Source organism: Silurus meridionalis, chromosome 14 (genome assembly GCF_014805685.1).
Source record: "Silurus meridionalis isolate SWU-2019-XX chromosome 14, ASM1480568v1, whole genome shotgun sequence".
Classification (NCBI taxonomy): Eukaryota; Metazoa; Chordata; class Actinopteri; order Siluriformes; family Siluridae; genus Silurus; species Silurus meridionalis.
Window position 1 is genome coordinate 6902327 of NC_060897.1, and position 13323 is coordinate 6915649.

The 13323-nt window shown below is 38.9% G+C and overlaps 1 protein-coding gene across 3 annotated transcripts in view; it reads right to left on the reverse strand.

The window, feature by feature from the left end:
• LOC124396777 (alpha-2,8-sialyltransferase 8F-like) overlaps positions 1-13323 on the reverse strand; it is a 22791-nt gene continuing 9468 nt past the window's right edge. For 2 of the 3 annotated variants that reach the window (XM_046866072.1, XM_046866071.1), the window contains exons 2-8: positions 12580-12633; positions 8864-8917; positions 8639-8719; positions 7819-7963; positions 7612-7724; positions 7379-7471; positions 1-3072 (exon numbers count right to left, since the gene is read on the reverse strand). In XM_046866072.1, the coding sequence (XP_046722028.1) occupies positions 2601-3072; positions 7379-7471; positions 7612-7724; positions 7819-7963; positions 8639-8719; positions 8864-8917; positions 12580-12633 (1012 nt within the window). In that variant the 3' untranslated portion in view covers positions 1-2600. The remainder of the gene's footprint in view (positions 3073-7378; positions 7472-7611; positions 7725-7818; positions 7964-8638; positions 8720-8863; positions 8918-12579; positions 12634-13323) is intronic. The other variant, XM_046866074.1, reaches the window with a different exon arrangement.

Sequence of the window (13323 nt, forward strand, 5' to 3'; positions counted from 1 at the left end):
TATGTTTAAAGATTTTATTTTATCTCCAACAATTATAATACAATGTGGATGTTATTACATGTAAAATAACTGACAATGTAAACTGCTTTTTTGATATTTTGGATCAAACACAAAATATGCTGTTCCAAATAATTATGTAGAATGCAATTGTAAACTATTCAAATTGTTATGGTGAACTCAAAACTCCAAATCTGTCATATACGGTGCTTGGACAGAACATTTTTCATACAAATAACACAATTTAAAACAAAACAATTATTCACATTTCAAGTTACATTTTTTGAGACGATTTTAACAATTTTTTTCAAGTAGGTTTCCTTATTAAACTAAAATCACCTGGCAAATTAACTAACAAACCTGTCTGAGCTTGATACCCGTTATTTCAACATATATGAGAAAAAACAAAAACAAATGCTTTCTTTAAAAAACTGAAACCTTAATGTTTATTTTACTGAAATCCTATACTATAATGTTACTTAGATAATAATTTGGAACACAATGTAAATACAACCTCCTATCTTTCATTTTATAGATCCTCAGCTAGCAGCTTTATTAAACTGTTCCTCAAAAATGTAAGCCTGATCTTCAGTGGTGAGGAAGATGTTGGCTATCTAGGCAGCGTTTTAATAAAACAGCAATATATGCAGCTGGCCAATAAGTAGGAAAGTCAATCTCCAAATGTCCAAAATAAGAAAGACACTTGACAGAGAACTTGGAATATTGTGGAGGATTGAAGGATTCATTGAGGAAAACACAAAATTGGTATTTCAAGCATAAAATATTTCTTTGTAAATCAGTATTCTATCTATTTATTTTGTTGAATGATACTTTGAATTGCCATTAAACATTTTTGAGTGATTCCAATTTTTTTAATGTATTGTAAAGGCACATTTTAAATCTGATATCTGTTTCATAGAGATTACACACACTATATTGCCAAAAGTATTGGGTCACCTGACCTTTCCTGCTATATGCGGTTCTCTGTTACCTCATAAAGATCTGGTTTACATGCTTTGAAGATCGAGGTTGCTTGATCATGCTTTTTTGATCCCTTCTGAACATCTTTGGGATGAATTGGAACTCTGAGTGCACCCCAGACCTCAACACCTACATCAGTACCTGCCTTTTGTAACACCTTTGTGGCTGATGAACACAAATATCGAAAATCACACTCCAAAATCTAGTGAAACATCTTCCCAGAAGAGTGGAGGGAATTATAAGAGCAAATTGGGACTAAATGAGGACTGCAATGCTCACATACTGTACTTATGACAAGTTGACCCAATACTTTTTGCAATATAGTGTAGTTAAAGTAACATAGTGAGATAAGCCATTGTTCACCATATTTTCAACAAGATCGTATAACCATGATTAATTTTTTTCTTGTTGCATTTTCTCTCTGTATGCACGCATGCATGCTTTGTTTCCCTTTGTCCATCCCTTTGTTTCCCTAAAGATTCAGGATTTCTGAGAAAGGAGTGGGCACAAATCCCAAATGGATCCCTTTCATTTGCCTTTCATTACTAGTAAGATACAGCATACACCTCTCTATAGTATGTTCAAACATAACAGCAAAAAAATATGTCCAGTTTTTAAGCTGTACACACAAATGCACATTTTTTGTAAGATTAGGTTCAGTAAATTATACCTAAAAGTACAATTGAATAAAGAAAAAGAAAGAAAAATACATATCTAAAGGGATATTGCTATTCAGGCTTTCATTACAGTAGTAGACATTTTTGTAAGGCAACAAGTGGCGTTACATTCATTTTGTAGTAATATTGACCTTTACAGTAATAATCGACCTTCATAAATGCAGATCTAAAACAACTCGATAAGTAGCATAAAATAATCTTCAGTGTATTTCATATTTCATACCGTATTGCATGTATATAGTATGTCTCCTTCAGTCTAAGAAATTCAGACAGATATTTTTATGAAGTTAGAACTGTTCCAATCCTGCTGCAGAAAGGAAAGCGCTGGAATTGGAATTCGAACATCTTGAAAAAAAAAAATTAGCCAAACGATTTCATTATTCATTAAATAATATATTTTTTGTGTCCTACAGAAGAAGATCCAAACTAGAAAAGTTTTAAGCATATAAAAACCCTTAAACGTTTAAATAATCCATTAAAATAAACTATTGCTAAACTGCAGAAATGTACCTTTCGATCAGCAGCTGGAAAGTCACAACCTCTGTTGCATACTACTTTGAATTCTGGAATGGAATTTACATTGTTCTACAGTGTGATCTTCATTAAGCAGTATACAAACGTAGTATTTTTCACAATGCGTTTGAAATAAACAAAGCCATATATCCCTGATTTGTTAATCTGTTCAGATTTGCTATAAACCAAGAAGTCCTTGCTCCAGCATTTGTTAACTATGTAAAGGGTCTGTTCTCGCAAACTGCACCAACATTACATTTTTATATTTTCTTCTTTTTCATCTTCTTCTTCCTCTTTTTCTTCTTCTTCTTCTTATCATTATCAGTGCAATTTTATTTTATTTTTTTGTAAAAGTGGTACCGTTAACCTGAAAAATAATTTAATCTTATGAGACAACTGAAGCATAGACTATTTCGGGAAGTTCACATAAGTTTATTTTGTGCACTCCCCTAGGTGCAGATGAATCACACCTTTGTTATGGAGATTCAACAAAGCCTCAAACTCAGCTGGCATGGTGTGCACTCTGTTGTTTGCGGGTCGGTTATCATAATAGTGATTAGTGAGCTGCTGGCCAGTGTACGGGTGTGTTCCAAAGGGCCAGAAGCCGTACAGATGGACGTTGTTGCAGAGCTCTAGTGCCAAGCTGGCCATCATGATACCAGTGCTGAGTCGATATGAGTGAATTCCCTGGCCTCGCCAAAAGGCTGCCAAGTTGCTCAGGTACTCCGGGTTTGCGAAGACGGGTCGCGGGCCAGGAGTTCTAAAATCCTCCAGTGAGTAGAGTGCACGCAGGGACACAGCTGTGTTCTGCCGATATGAAAAGGCAGGCAGCATGAGCAGAGCATCCTCATAGATCTGAACATCTTCCACAAATTTCCGCCGTTTTTCATTCAGTGCACGGTACCTAGAGAGCATCAGAGAGATAAATAAGTTCAATAATTCAGTAATGCTAATGAGCTGAGAGCGTTTGGGTGTGTTGGATTTAAGCAGGTAGAAAAGAAAAGAAAAGAAAAGAAAAGAAAAGAAAAGAAAAGAAAAGAAAAGGAAAGAAAAGAAACGTGTGTAACATCTACAAGTATACATTTAGTTATAATTTTTGCCATGCCTAACTCTAAGAACCAGTCTTTTCAGTATAACACCTATTTTGTTTACAATCAAACGGCAGCCTTGCTTTGGCAAACTATCTGGCATGCTTTAATGAGAATGTCTACCTGTCTCACAAACGTTCTATAAAAAAAGAGGCTCTGATGAAAGAAGCATTTCTCTTTACATCCTGGTGAAAGGTCTTCTCAAGGCAATAGTAGAATAATATGGAAAACTATTGATAAATTGATTGGAAATGAAAAGTCAAAATGTGAGAATATTTGTCTCAATATAAATGGAAAAATTATTGATGACTCTTTTGCAATAGCAACAAATTTTAATGAATATTTTTTAGACATTGTTCAAAATGCAGTTCAGAATTTTTCAATTGTTCATCCCCCTCTCATAATCAATGACAAATCTGATTTTAATCTCAGCTCAATAACTAAAACTAAAGTTGAAAAAATAATCACGGTGCTAAACAGCAGCAAAGCAAAAGATATTTATGGACTTGATACTTCTTTTCTGAAACAATATAAGGACATCCCCTCTGATCCGTTAACAACAATGATCAATCAATCGATTAGTGAGGGTATTTTTCCAGCAGCTCTAAAATCTGCGATTGTTACCCCTATATTTAAGTCTGGAAATAAACAAGACATGGTTCATTACCGTCCAATAAGTATTCTCCCAGCTGTGTCAAAAGTACTCGAAAAGACGGTGGCGGAGCAACTTACCATCCACTTTGAATCACAAGCTCTCTTAAATCCAATGCAATTTGGCTTCAGGCGTAAATACTCTACAGACTTTGCATGTTGCTACCTCTTGGAAACTATCAGGGCATATGTGGATCAGGGAAGAGTGGCGGGAGCGGTCTTCCTTGATCTGCGTAAAGCTTTTGATACTGTTAATCACCAGATACTCTATAATAAATTAAATCAATATAGTCTCTCTGAGCACACCCAAAACTGGATAAGATCCTATTTGAGTGACCGACATCAGTGTGTACAAGTAAATAACATCAAATCTGCGTTTAGAGCTACCTCGATAGGAGTGCCGCAGGGGTCTATTTTGGGACCCTTGCTTTTAACATCTATATAAATGATCTCCCTAGAGTGTGTTTGGACGTAGACATAATCATGTATGCTGATGATATGGTGAGCTTCACTTGTGGGGAAAACGAGCTGGAGGTTGCTGACAAATTATCAAAAGGAATGCAAAATGTTGTAGAATGGTTGCAGACGTCTTGTCTAACCTTAAATTTTGATAAAACAGTCTCAATGTTTTTCTCAAATAAACGTAAGTTACATCTAACTCAAAATATTCAAGTAAATGGGCAAAATATAAAAAATGTAAAGGAAACAAAATATTTAGGTCTAATTATTGATTCGAATCTAGGTTTTAAAAGTCATTTAAAAAAACTTGGTAATAAATTGAAATTTAATTTGATGAATTATAAACATATTAGAAATTAATTAACTACGGAAGCCTCGAATATTTATTTTAATGCTATGATTGTTGCGCATCTACTGTATTGCATGTCTAGTTGGTCTCAGGCGTGTAAAACATCGTTAAAATTACTAGAATCATTATATAAAAGGGCAATAAAAATTCATGATAAAAAGCCTCGTCAGTACTATCATTGTAATGTACTGAGTAAATATAATATTTTGAGTTTTGAGAACCTCATTAAACATAACCAAATTTCTGCTTTATTTAAAATTATCCATAATATTGCTCCCCCCTTATTGAGAAAATTTGTCACACTAAATTCAGATAGACTAAATAGAGCCACACGGTCGACAGTCAGAGGAGAGTGCAGCGTTCCAAGATGCAGAACCACTTATGGTCAACATTCGTTCTTTTATAAAGCAGCAAGCCTTTGGAACACTCTTCCAAATGATATTATTTTATGTACAAACTATAGCACATTTACACGCCTGACCAAACAGTGGCTATTAGCAAAGCAAACTTGTGAGCACTGAATGACTGTGATATGAACAATGTAGACTGTGAGTGAGTGAGTGAGTGAGTGAGTGAGTGCTAGATTCATTAAGTGGAGAGTGTTTTTATAATGTGAATGAAGTAAGGTTTTTCTTGTATAACTTCTGTTAAATTATGAAGTGGAGAGTGATTTTAGTGATTTTATTGATGTGAGTGAAATAATGTTTCCATATATGATACTGTATGTATTTTATGACTTTTTGCAAATGTAACATCTGTCTAGGGACTGCAGGTGGAAATTAGCATTTTTTTGCTATAACCTGGCACATGACATTTCTTCTTTCTTAGACTAATGTTCTCTGTGCATTGTCCCTGTTTAAGTACAAATAAACTCATTCATTCATTCATTCATTCATTCATTCATTCATTCATTCATTCACCCTGCCCATGGACTGTTTGCCCTTCTGCCCTCTGGGAGGTGCTAAAGGACCCTTCAGACCAAGACTAAGGTTCAAGAACAGCTTTTTCCTGACAGCTGTTCCTGTTTCCCCATAGCCTTCATGTTTGCACTCTCTATATCATTTTGCACATGTATATAACTGTGGCAGCAGGGCAAGGCTGAGGGGGGGGCAAGCAGTACGAATCACACACCTGTTGGGAATGTATCTAATCAGTGTTTTGCAGTGAGTGGGGGGAAAAGATAAGAGGAGTGAAAGAAGAACGCTGAGAAAGAGAGAGAGACACAGCTAGATGTGTGCGTGTACGCAATGCAAGAGAAAGTTAAAGTAACTAAAAAGGAAACCTGTTCTTACAAAACTGGTCACCGCCTCACTATCCTTCCGTCCCCTGACCTGTTCGCGCTCCCACAATAACCTTTTCATAAACACTATATAATATCTCCTTCATTGTACTTATTTGTGTATAACATCTCCAGGTTACATATGTAACCATGGTTCCATAAGGGAAGGAGACGCTGCTTCAACAACGCTTTGGGAATGATTCCGCATTGTCCGCCACCGGCGGGGTGACGTCATGACCAGAAAGCTATAAAAGCTCATGGAGTGAAACTGACGCTAGCTTCTGAAAAGTGGAGGAAGCGCTGCAGGGATGCAAGCAGTGTGGCATGGAGATGCAGCGTCTCGTTCCATGCGGAACCATGGTTTCATACATAACCTGGAGATGTTCCCCTTCAGGAACTGGGCACAGCTTGGTCGAAAGACAAAGGGGCCAGGAGTGGCACTAAGGTCAAGGCTATAAAACCTGGCAAAGTTTAGCAGGTTGGACAAGTCTGCAACATTGCAGATGTCTTGGAGTGAAACTCTAGAGTTAAGTGAGCTCTGAACCCGAAAGGAGCGGGGAGACCAGGTGACTGATAAGAGGATAAAATAGCGTCCACAATACATCTGATGAGTGTCTGCTTGTTTACAAGGAGACCTCTCCTCAGAGGGCAATAGCAGACAAACAGCTGCTCTGACTTCCTCCAAAGCTCCGTTCTGTGTCCAGTGCTAGATCGTACTGGAGGCCTCAGCCTCTGGGCCCACAGGAGGATCTGACGTGCCAGCTTGTATAGGAGGCGAGATCACAAACCACCCCTGATGTTTGATGTAGGAAACCACTGAAGTGTTGTCCGTACAGACCAACACATGGTGGCCTCTGAGGTCTGGAAGGAAATGCTTCAGAGCTTGAAGCACGGCCAGAATCTCTAGGCAAATGATATGTCACATCTGATGAGGCCTTCCCCAGAGACCTTGGGTGAAGCAGCCACTCGTGACTACCCCCACCCCGTGAGAGACACGTCTGTCGTAAACATTACGTGAAGAACAGGAACTCCCAGCATAAAGCTGGCCGTGCCCTGAAGCACTGAGTGTGGCAGGGTTAACAGACCAGCTCCCTGGGGCGGTATACTGAGGTGCACAGTGCCCCTTCCCAGTGGGTTTCCCAGATAGTCCTATATCAGGACTGCACCACAGTGACAGCGGGGCCAGAACTGCAAGGGACGGGAGCACCCCCGTTCCTAGAAGAATGCTCTCGAAGAGCAGAGCGTTCGCATCCGCTCCGCTCCCAAACAAACGACACATAGGCCGTGCGTATCCCCCCCATAATATAGCAGGGGCAAGGAGAAACACACAGCTAAAACAAGTGCTTCGCTTTCTTTGTCGCTTTAATTTTCTTTTTTTTCTCACTTTTCAAAGAGGATGCTGGGATTGGCTGTGACAAGGTTCGTTTTGCTTCCCGTATCTCCCTCATGGCCGTTTCTCAGTGGTGGAAGATTACACCTGGAAAACAACAGAAAGAAGAAGTAAATTAGAAGGGATTTTTTTAAAGTGTATTGTTTGTCATTGTGTGTTCAGATTATTATTTATTATTTTGATTCTCTTTCATGGCTTAAACTGTTCTATGTAAATCAGCATCACACCTGATGACATAGGAAGCAGAGTCGATTTGTTTTCCACAGCTGCTGTTGGCTAAGATGCCTCCATTGCCAACTACAGAACATGTGTCCCATGGTGCATTTTCAAAGGGGCTATCCTAAACACGGGTACACACAGTACAGGGAGTTTTAGCATTATACATTTATTGTAGTCATACAGTATTCCATGTGCATATTTCTGTTACATCATACCTTTGGAAATAAACCGAATAGGTCGGGGTTCACCTTCATTATCTTTTTTTTATCTGCATCATAAGTAATATTTGCCCCCAAAGGTGAGTTGACCTGTGTGACCACTGCATTGGAAATGGCATTGCAACTTTTGCTAAGCAGTGACCTAAAGCAAAAAAAAAAAATGCACAAACAAAAAAGAAAAAAACATCCTTATTTTCTTTATGTACATTATTCAACAGCTGTCTGTGAAGATTCTCGGTCATCCAAGTGCTTTTATCTGGAAGTTGACTCAGAGGTTTATCAGACTAGACTATCTGGTTAGATCGAAACAGTTCACATTATCTGCTTAGAGTGAAGCGTTTAAACAAAAGCAGATAGAAGTCGAGTTGTAAAAATATTTGCGGAATTGTTCTTAAACCTGAGGGTTATTGAAAGGCCTCTGATCCTGCTATTATACTACACATATATTGCAAGAGCTCTAGTGTATTTGTTAATGCAATACCTGTTATAACCTCAGGATCACCACCTGTAGCCCTCAGTAAAGTTTCATTATGGTCTTGTATTTAAAGACCTATTTAAAATTATTAGTTTGGTCCCCATTTCTTAGAAAGCATGAACACGCTAATGTTTTAGACTATCATTAATTCCAGTAGCTAACAAAGTTGGATGGGGAGCAGGCCAAATTATATTTAATGGTAAATTTAGTTTAGGATATTACATTTTTTTCTTCTCAGGACTTTTCCAATCTGTTTATCTGTTTAAGCATTTAAAATATTATCGTAGAGAATAGACCCATGCTGACTGCACTGTCAAATATTGGGACCTGTGTGTTTGTTACCTATAGGTTTGGAAGTTCTTTTCTTGTTTTATCCAGCTGGTCGAATAACTCGTTAGCAGTTTGTCAATAATTGCATTTTTTCTGGAACATAAACCCATAAATTGACGATAATAAAAAAAGCAGTGATAAGGGACAGTATCATGAAACAAAAATCATAAATCATAATTTTATAGTAATGTATTTGACATGACTATACATGTTTTTGCTTTAAGTTTCCATTCTCACTTTCTGTTTGCAGGCTTTTGTTTAACATTCTGTAGATCACTGGCAGCTGCATCACTGTGAACAGACCAACAGACAAAGAATCACTCAGAAGCAAGAGCAAAAATACTCATATTTTGTGTGTACAACAAATACATAGTGTAAGAGTGCCCAATTAGAGTGATTACAATTTTCACATTTAGGATTAAATTGGATCCAGATTCTACCAGGTAGAAAATATTTTTTTAATATACATTTATAAAAATTTATATACAGTCAACCCCCGATAATTCGCAGTTTGGAACTCACGACTCTGAAATTTGTCGGTTCTCATTTGGAACCTAACTAACAACAAGTAATGAATTAATTAAAATTTGTGGGAATCCGCAGCAGGACCAAATGTTCTGGAACGTCAGGAATAACTTTTATTAACATCAAGAGATCATTAGGCCCCACCTTTTATTTACACAAGGAACTGGTAATGGAAACGGAATAATAATACTGATGATAATAATAATAATAATTGCAATATTATAATAATTATTATTACATTATTGCAATTATCATTATTACTGTTTTGCCAGGCAGAAATCAGAATCCATGTGCCCTTAAAATAGTGTGAATTCCATAAGTTTTTTATTGCATAAACCCAAACAGAGAAGTGTTTATTATAAAAAAAAATTTATATAATAAAAATTATGGAATTTACCTTATTCTAAGGGCACATGGAAGCTGATTTGTGCCTGGCAAAACAGTAATAATAATAATAATAATAATGATAATAATAATAATAATAATAATAATTATTATTATTATTATTATTAATATTATTATTAATATTGTTATTGTTATTTTATTATTTTATTATTTTTAATTGCATAATTTTTTTATAATAAACATTTCTTTGTTTAGTTTACATTTCTATTGGTTCTTGGAGTTTCAGATTGTAGAGGATTTAAAATCATTTAAAGAAAACAACTAAAATGGGTTTTTAATAATTTATTGTGTAACAATGATTGGTGCAATGTGCTGTGTATGCAAACTGTCTGGTATTCTCATTTGCTTTTTGCAGGATTATGTTTCATGTCATGTGAAATGTTGAGAGCTGCATTAAGCGAATTATGAAATTCAGTATAAAAAGGTGAAACAAAGTGAGTGTGTTTCAACAAGTAAAGATCTATATATCTTACATTCTGTTAAGCTGCTCTAAGTAAATATCATTTGTTAAAGGCGCTATACAAATACATTTTTGAATTAAATAAATGATTTTTTAAAGCATGAACAATGTTAGCATTAGAAACCTCAGTTTCTTTTGTTGAATCATGATACAATTACTATTGTTGAAACACACTCACTTGGTTTAACCTTTTAATTACACAAAAAAGACAGCATTCCACTAGAGCTTTGTGTGTTGCATGGAATATATGAGTAATGCTTTCCTAACAGGAATAGCAGGTATCGTGCCATTAAGGTGAGGCACGTCACTATTTGAAACATTTCAACAGCTACTGATGTTAGCTCTTATAACTATATAGTACAAAGCTATCTAGGTAGTAATTAAAATTTTGCAATAATAAAAGATTTTTAAAGATAAAATAAAATAATTTTTTTTGCAAAGGTTTTACAATATGTTTACAATATTCTTCTTCTCATTATTATTAGAACGCGACTGTGTTGTCCATGCTCTGAGTAATGAGTCTAATCAGTCAAAATTAAAGACAGACTGTCACAGGCGGTGTGACGTCACGACCAGGGAGTATAATGTGCACCTTTATAGAAGATGGCTTCAGCTTCTTTTTGTTCATGAAGCGGCGATGCTTGGGTCGCTTGCTTGGGAGCGGAGCACACTAGATCAGTTCCCAAGGAAGCCCTGCATGCTGCGCGGATTGGGCATGCACCGCATGCTTTGTGTTCACAGGTCTATGCGATCGCTTCGCTCCTGCTCATCGCGGTTTGCAAATATATCTCGCAGAGCTTTTGGAGATGGCCTTGCCCCTTTCTCTTGCCTCACCTGCTCGGTTGAGCTCCCGTTCACAGGCGCCGGAAGCGGTAAAGTGGTCTCTCTGTCAGACAGAGAGTCCGGGTTCTACAGCCGGGGGGTTCTCTCGGAAGGGCAATCCCCTCCGCACAATCAAGGTCACACGGCGATGCCTACGTGCATTAGATGCATGAAGAGAGCCTGGTTCCTATTCCAAAGTCCCGTGTTGGGAGTTCCTGGTCATCGCATTGTGCTTACAACGTATGCGTTTCTCACGGGACGGGGAGCAGTCATGAGTGGCTGCTTTGCACAAGGTCTATGGGACAGTGTCCATCTGAGGTGGCACATTAATGGCCTACAAATGCTGGCCATGCTTCTGGATTTGAAGCATTTCCTCCTGGACCTCAGAGGCCATCACGTGTTGGTCCGCTCGGACAACACCTCGGTGGTCTCGTATGTCAACCACCAGGAAATTCTGCGTTCGTGCCCCCTGTACAGGCTGGCATGCCAGATCCTCCTGTGGGCCCAGGGGATGCTCCTCTCCTTCAGAGTAGCTTATAACCCAGGCCGCTTGAACGAAGCAGAGATCCAAGCCCAGGGAAATTCGGTACAGCCCAGGTAGACCTGTTCGCGTCTTTAGAGACGTCGCACTGCCCCCTATAGTTCTCCAAATATCCACCAGCCCTGTTTGGACTGGATGCTATGGCGCAACCGTGGCCGAGGCTGCGTCTTTTTGCCTTCCCCTCGTCATGCTGCTCCTGGGAGTTATGGACAGAATTCACCATCTCCTCCTGGTCCATTTCCTCCTGGTAGCCCCGTGGTGGCCCCAGACCAGGAGAGGTTGAACCAGCTGTGCCCGGTCCGAGCACTGGACTGTTATGTCTACCATACGAGTCCCTGGAGAAGTCAGAACAACTGTTCATCTGCCACGGCCCTCCGAGGAGAGGCCATTCTGCTCATACGCAGACGCTCAGTAGGTGGATAATTGACGCTATTGCATCTTCTTTCGAGTCCTCTGGTCTCCCCGCTCCATTTGGGGTCAGAGCTCACCCAAACCGGTGTGGCAGCTTCTAAGGCTTGGTCCTCTGAAGTGTCCCTCCGAGACTTCTGCAACGCTGCGGGGTGGTCCACCCCGCTCACCTTTGCCAGGTTTTACAACCTTGACCTCTGTGCCACTCCCGCCACCTCTGTCCTTTGACTCAGTTGTGCTCATTCACACTAGTCAGGGAATGGTCAGTGTGGTGTTATTGGATTCTCGTTCCCAAAGTATTCCGATGCACCTTGAGTTCCTAGAAGGGAACATCTTTATGTTCCCTGAGGGAACGAGACGCTGCGTCTCTAGCCACACCTCCAGCACACCTTCAGCACTTCCTTTACGGTTACAGAAGCTAAAGCCGTTTTCTCTCCAGGTGCGCTTTATACTCCCTGGTAGTGACATCACCCCGCTGGTGACAGCCTGTCTTAAATGTTGACTGATTAGACTCATTACTCAGTGCATGGACAACACAGTCACATTCCCAAAGCGTTCTGATGAGGCGTCTCATTCCTTCAGGGAACTAGGGTTACATGCGTAATCTAGAGACGTTTCTTAACATTACATTTCTTAATTTATGAATTTTTTTTTATTTACAATCTATGTTTGTTTTTGTTTTTTTAATTGTTTATTGGTGTTTCCAATTGTAGTGAAAAGTGGGTCAAGAATGTTTTATATAACATTAATTGGTGCACTGTGCAGAATATGTGAACTGTGCTGCATTCTCACTTGCTCTTTGCAGGATTTTGGTTAATGCTAGGTGGGATGTAAAGAGCTGCATCACTGTGGGAAGACAGAGAAAATCACGTATGGCAATAATGAAATACTGTATAAATCAACATCAATACAGCATAAATCAACATTCATGTTTATAAAAAACCCTGGTTATTTTTACAGTGGTCCCCCGGTTATCGAACTTAATTCGTCCCTTAAAACCGTTCGAAATCCGATATGTTCCAAAAACCGGACCTAATTATCCCATAAGAAATAATGGAAAACCAATTAATCCGTTCCCGAACTCCACCAATACCCAATAATTAACAATTTTTTCCTGGTTTTAGCCGTATTAATAGTCAGGAATCCCCCCTGCCACGCCCCATACGGTGGCTGTCATGGTGCTTCAGGGAATGCCCTTTTCCTTCGCTCATGCGTGCCCCGCCCACATTGAGCTCATCGCAATCGGGCTTCCTCCGTAAAGCACCATGGATATTATTTATGGACTGCCTTTTGCCGGATTATCCCGATCTCTGTGGGTATTTTGTGTTGGCTCAGTAAAAGTATAAATTAACAACTTTACAAGAGTAAGAAACAAAATGATTACTGTACTGACCGCTAAATATCACTAATATTGTTCACAAACAGAAGTTGCGATAGATGCTTACTCAGCGATGGTTAAAGCGGAAGCAGTCTTTCCCCTCGCGCTGGGTTGGGCAGCGTGGGTGGCGTTCGATAACTGGAACTTTGTTCGTTCAC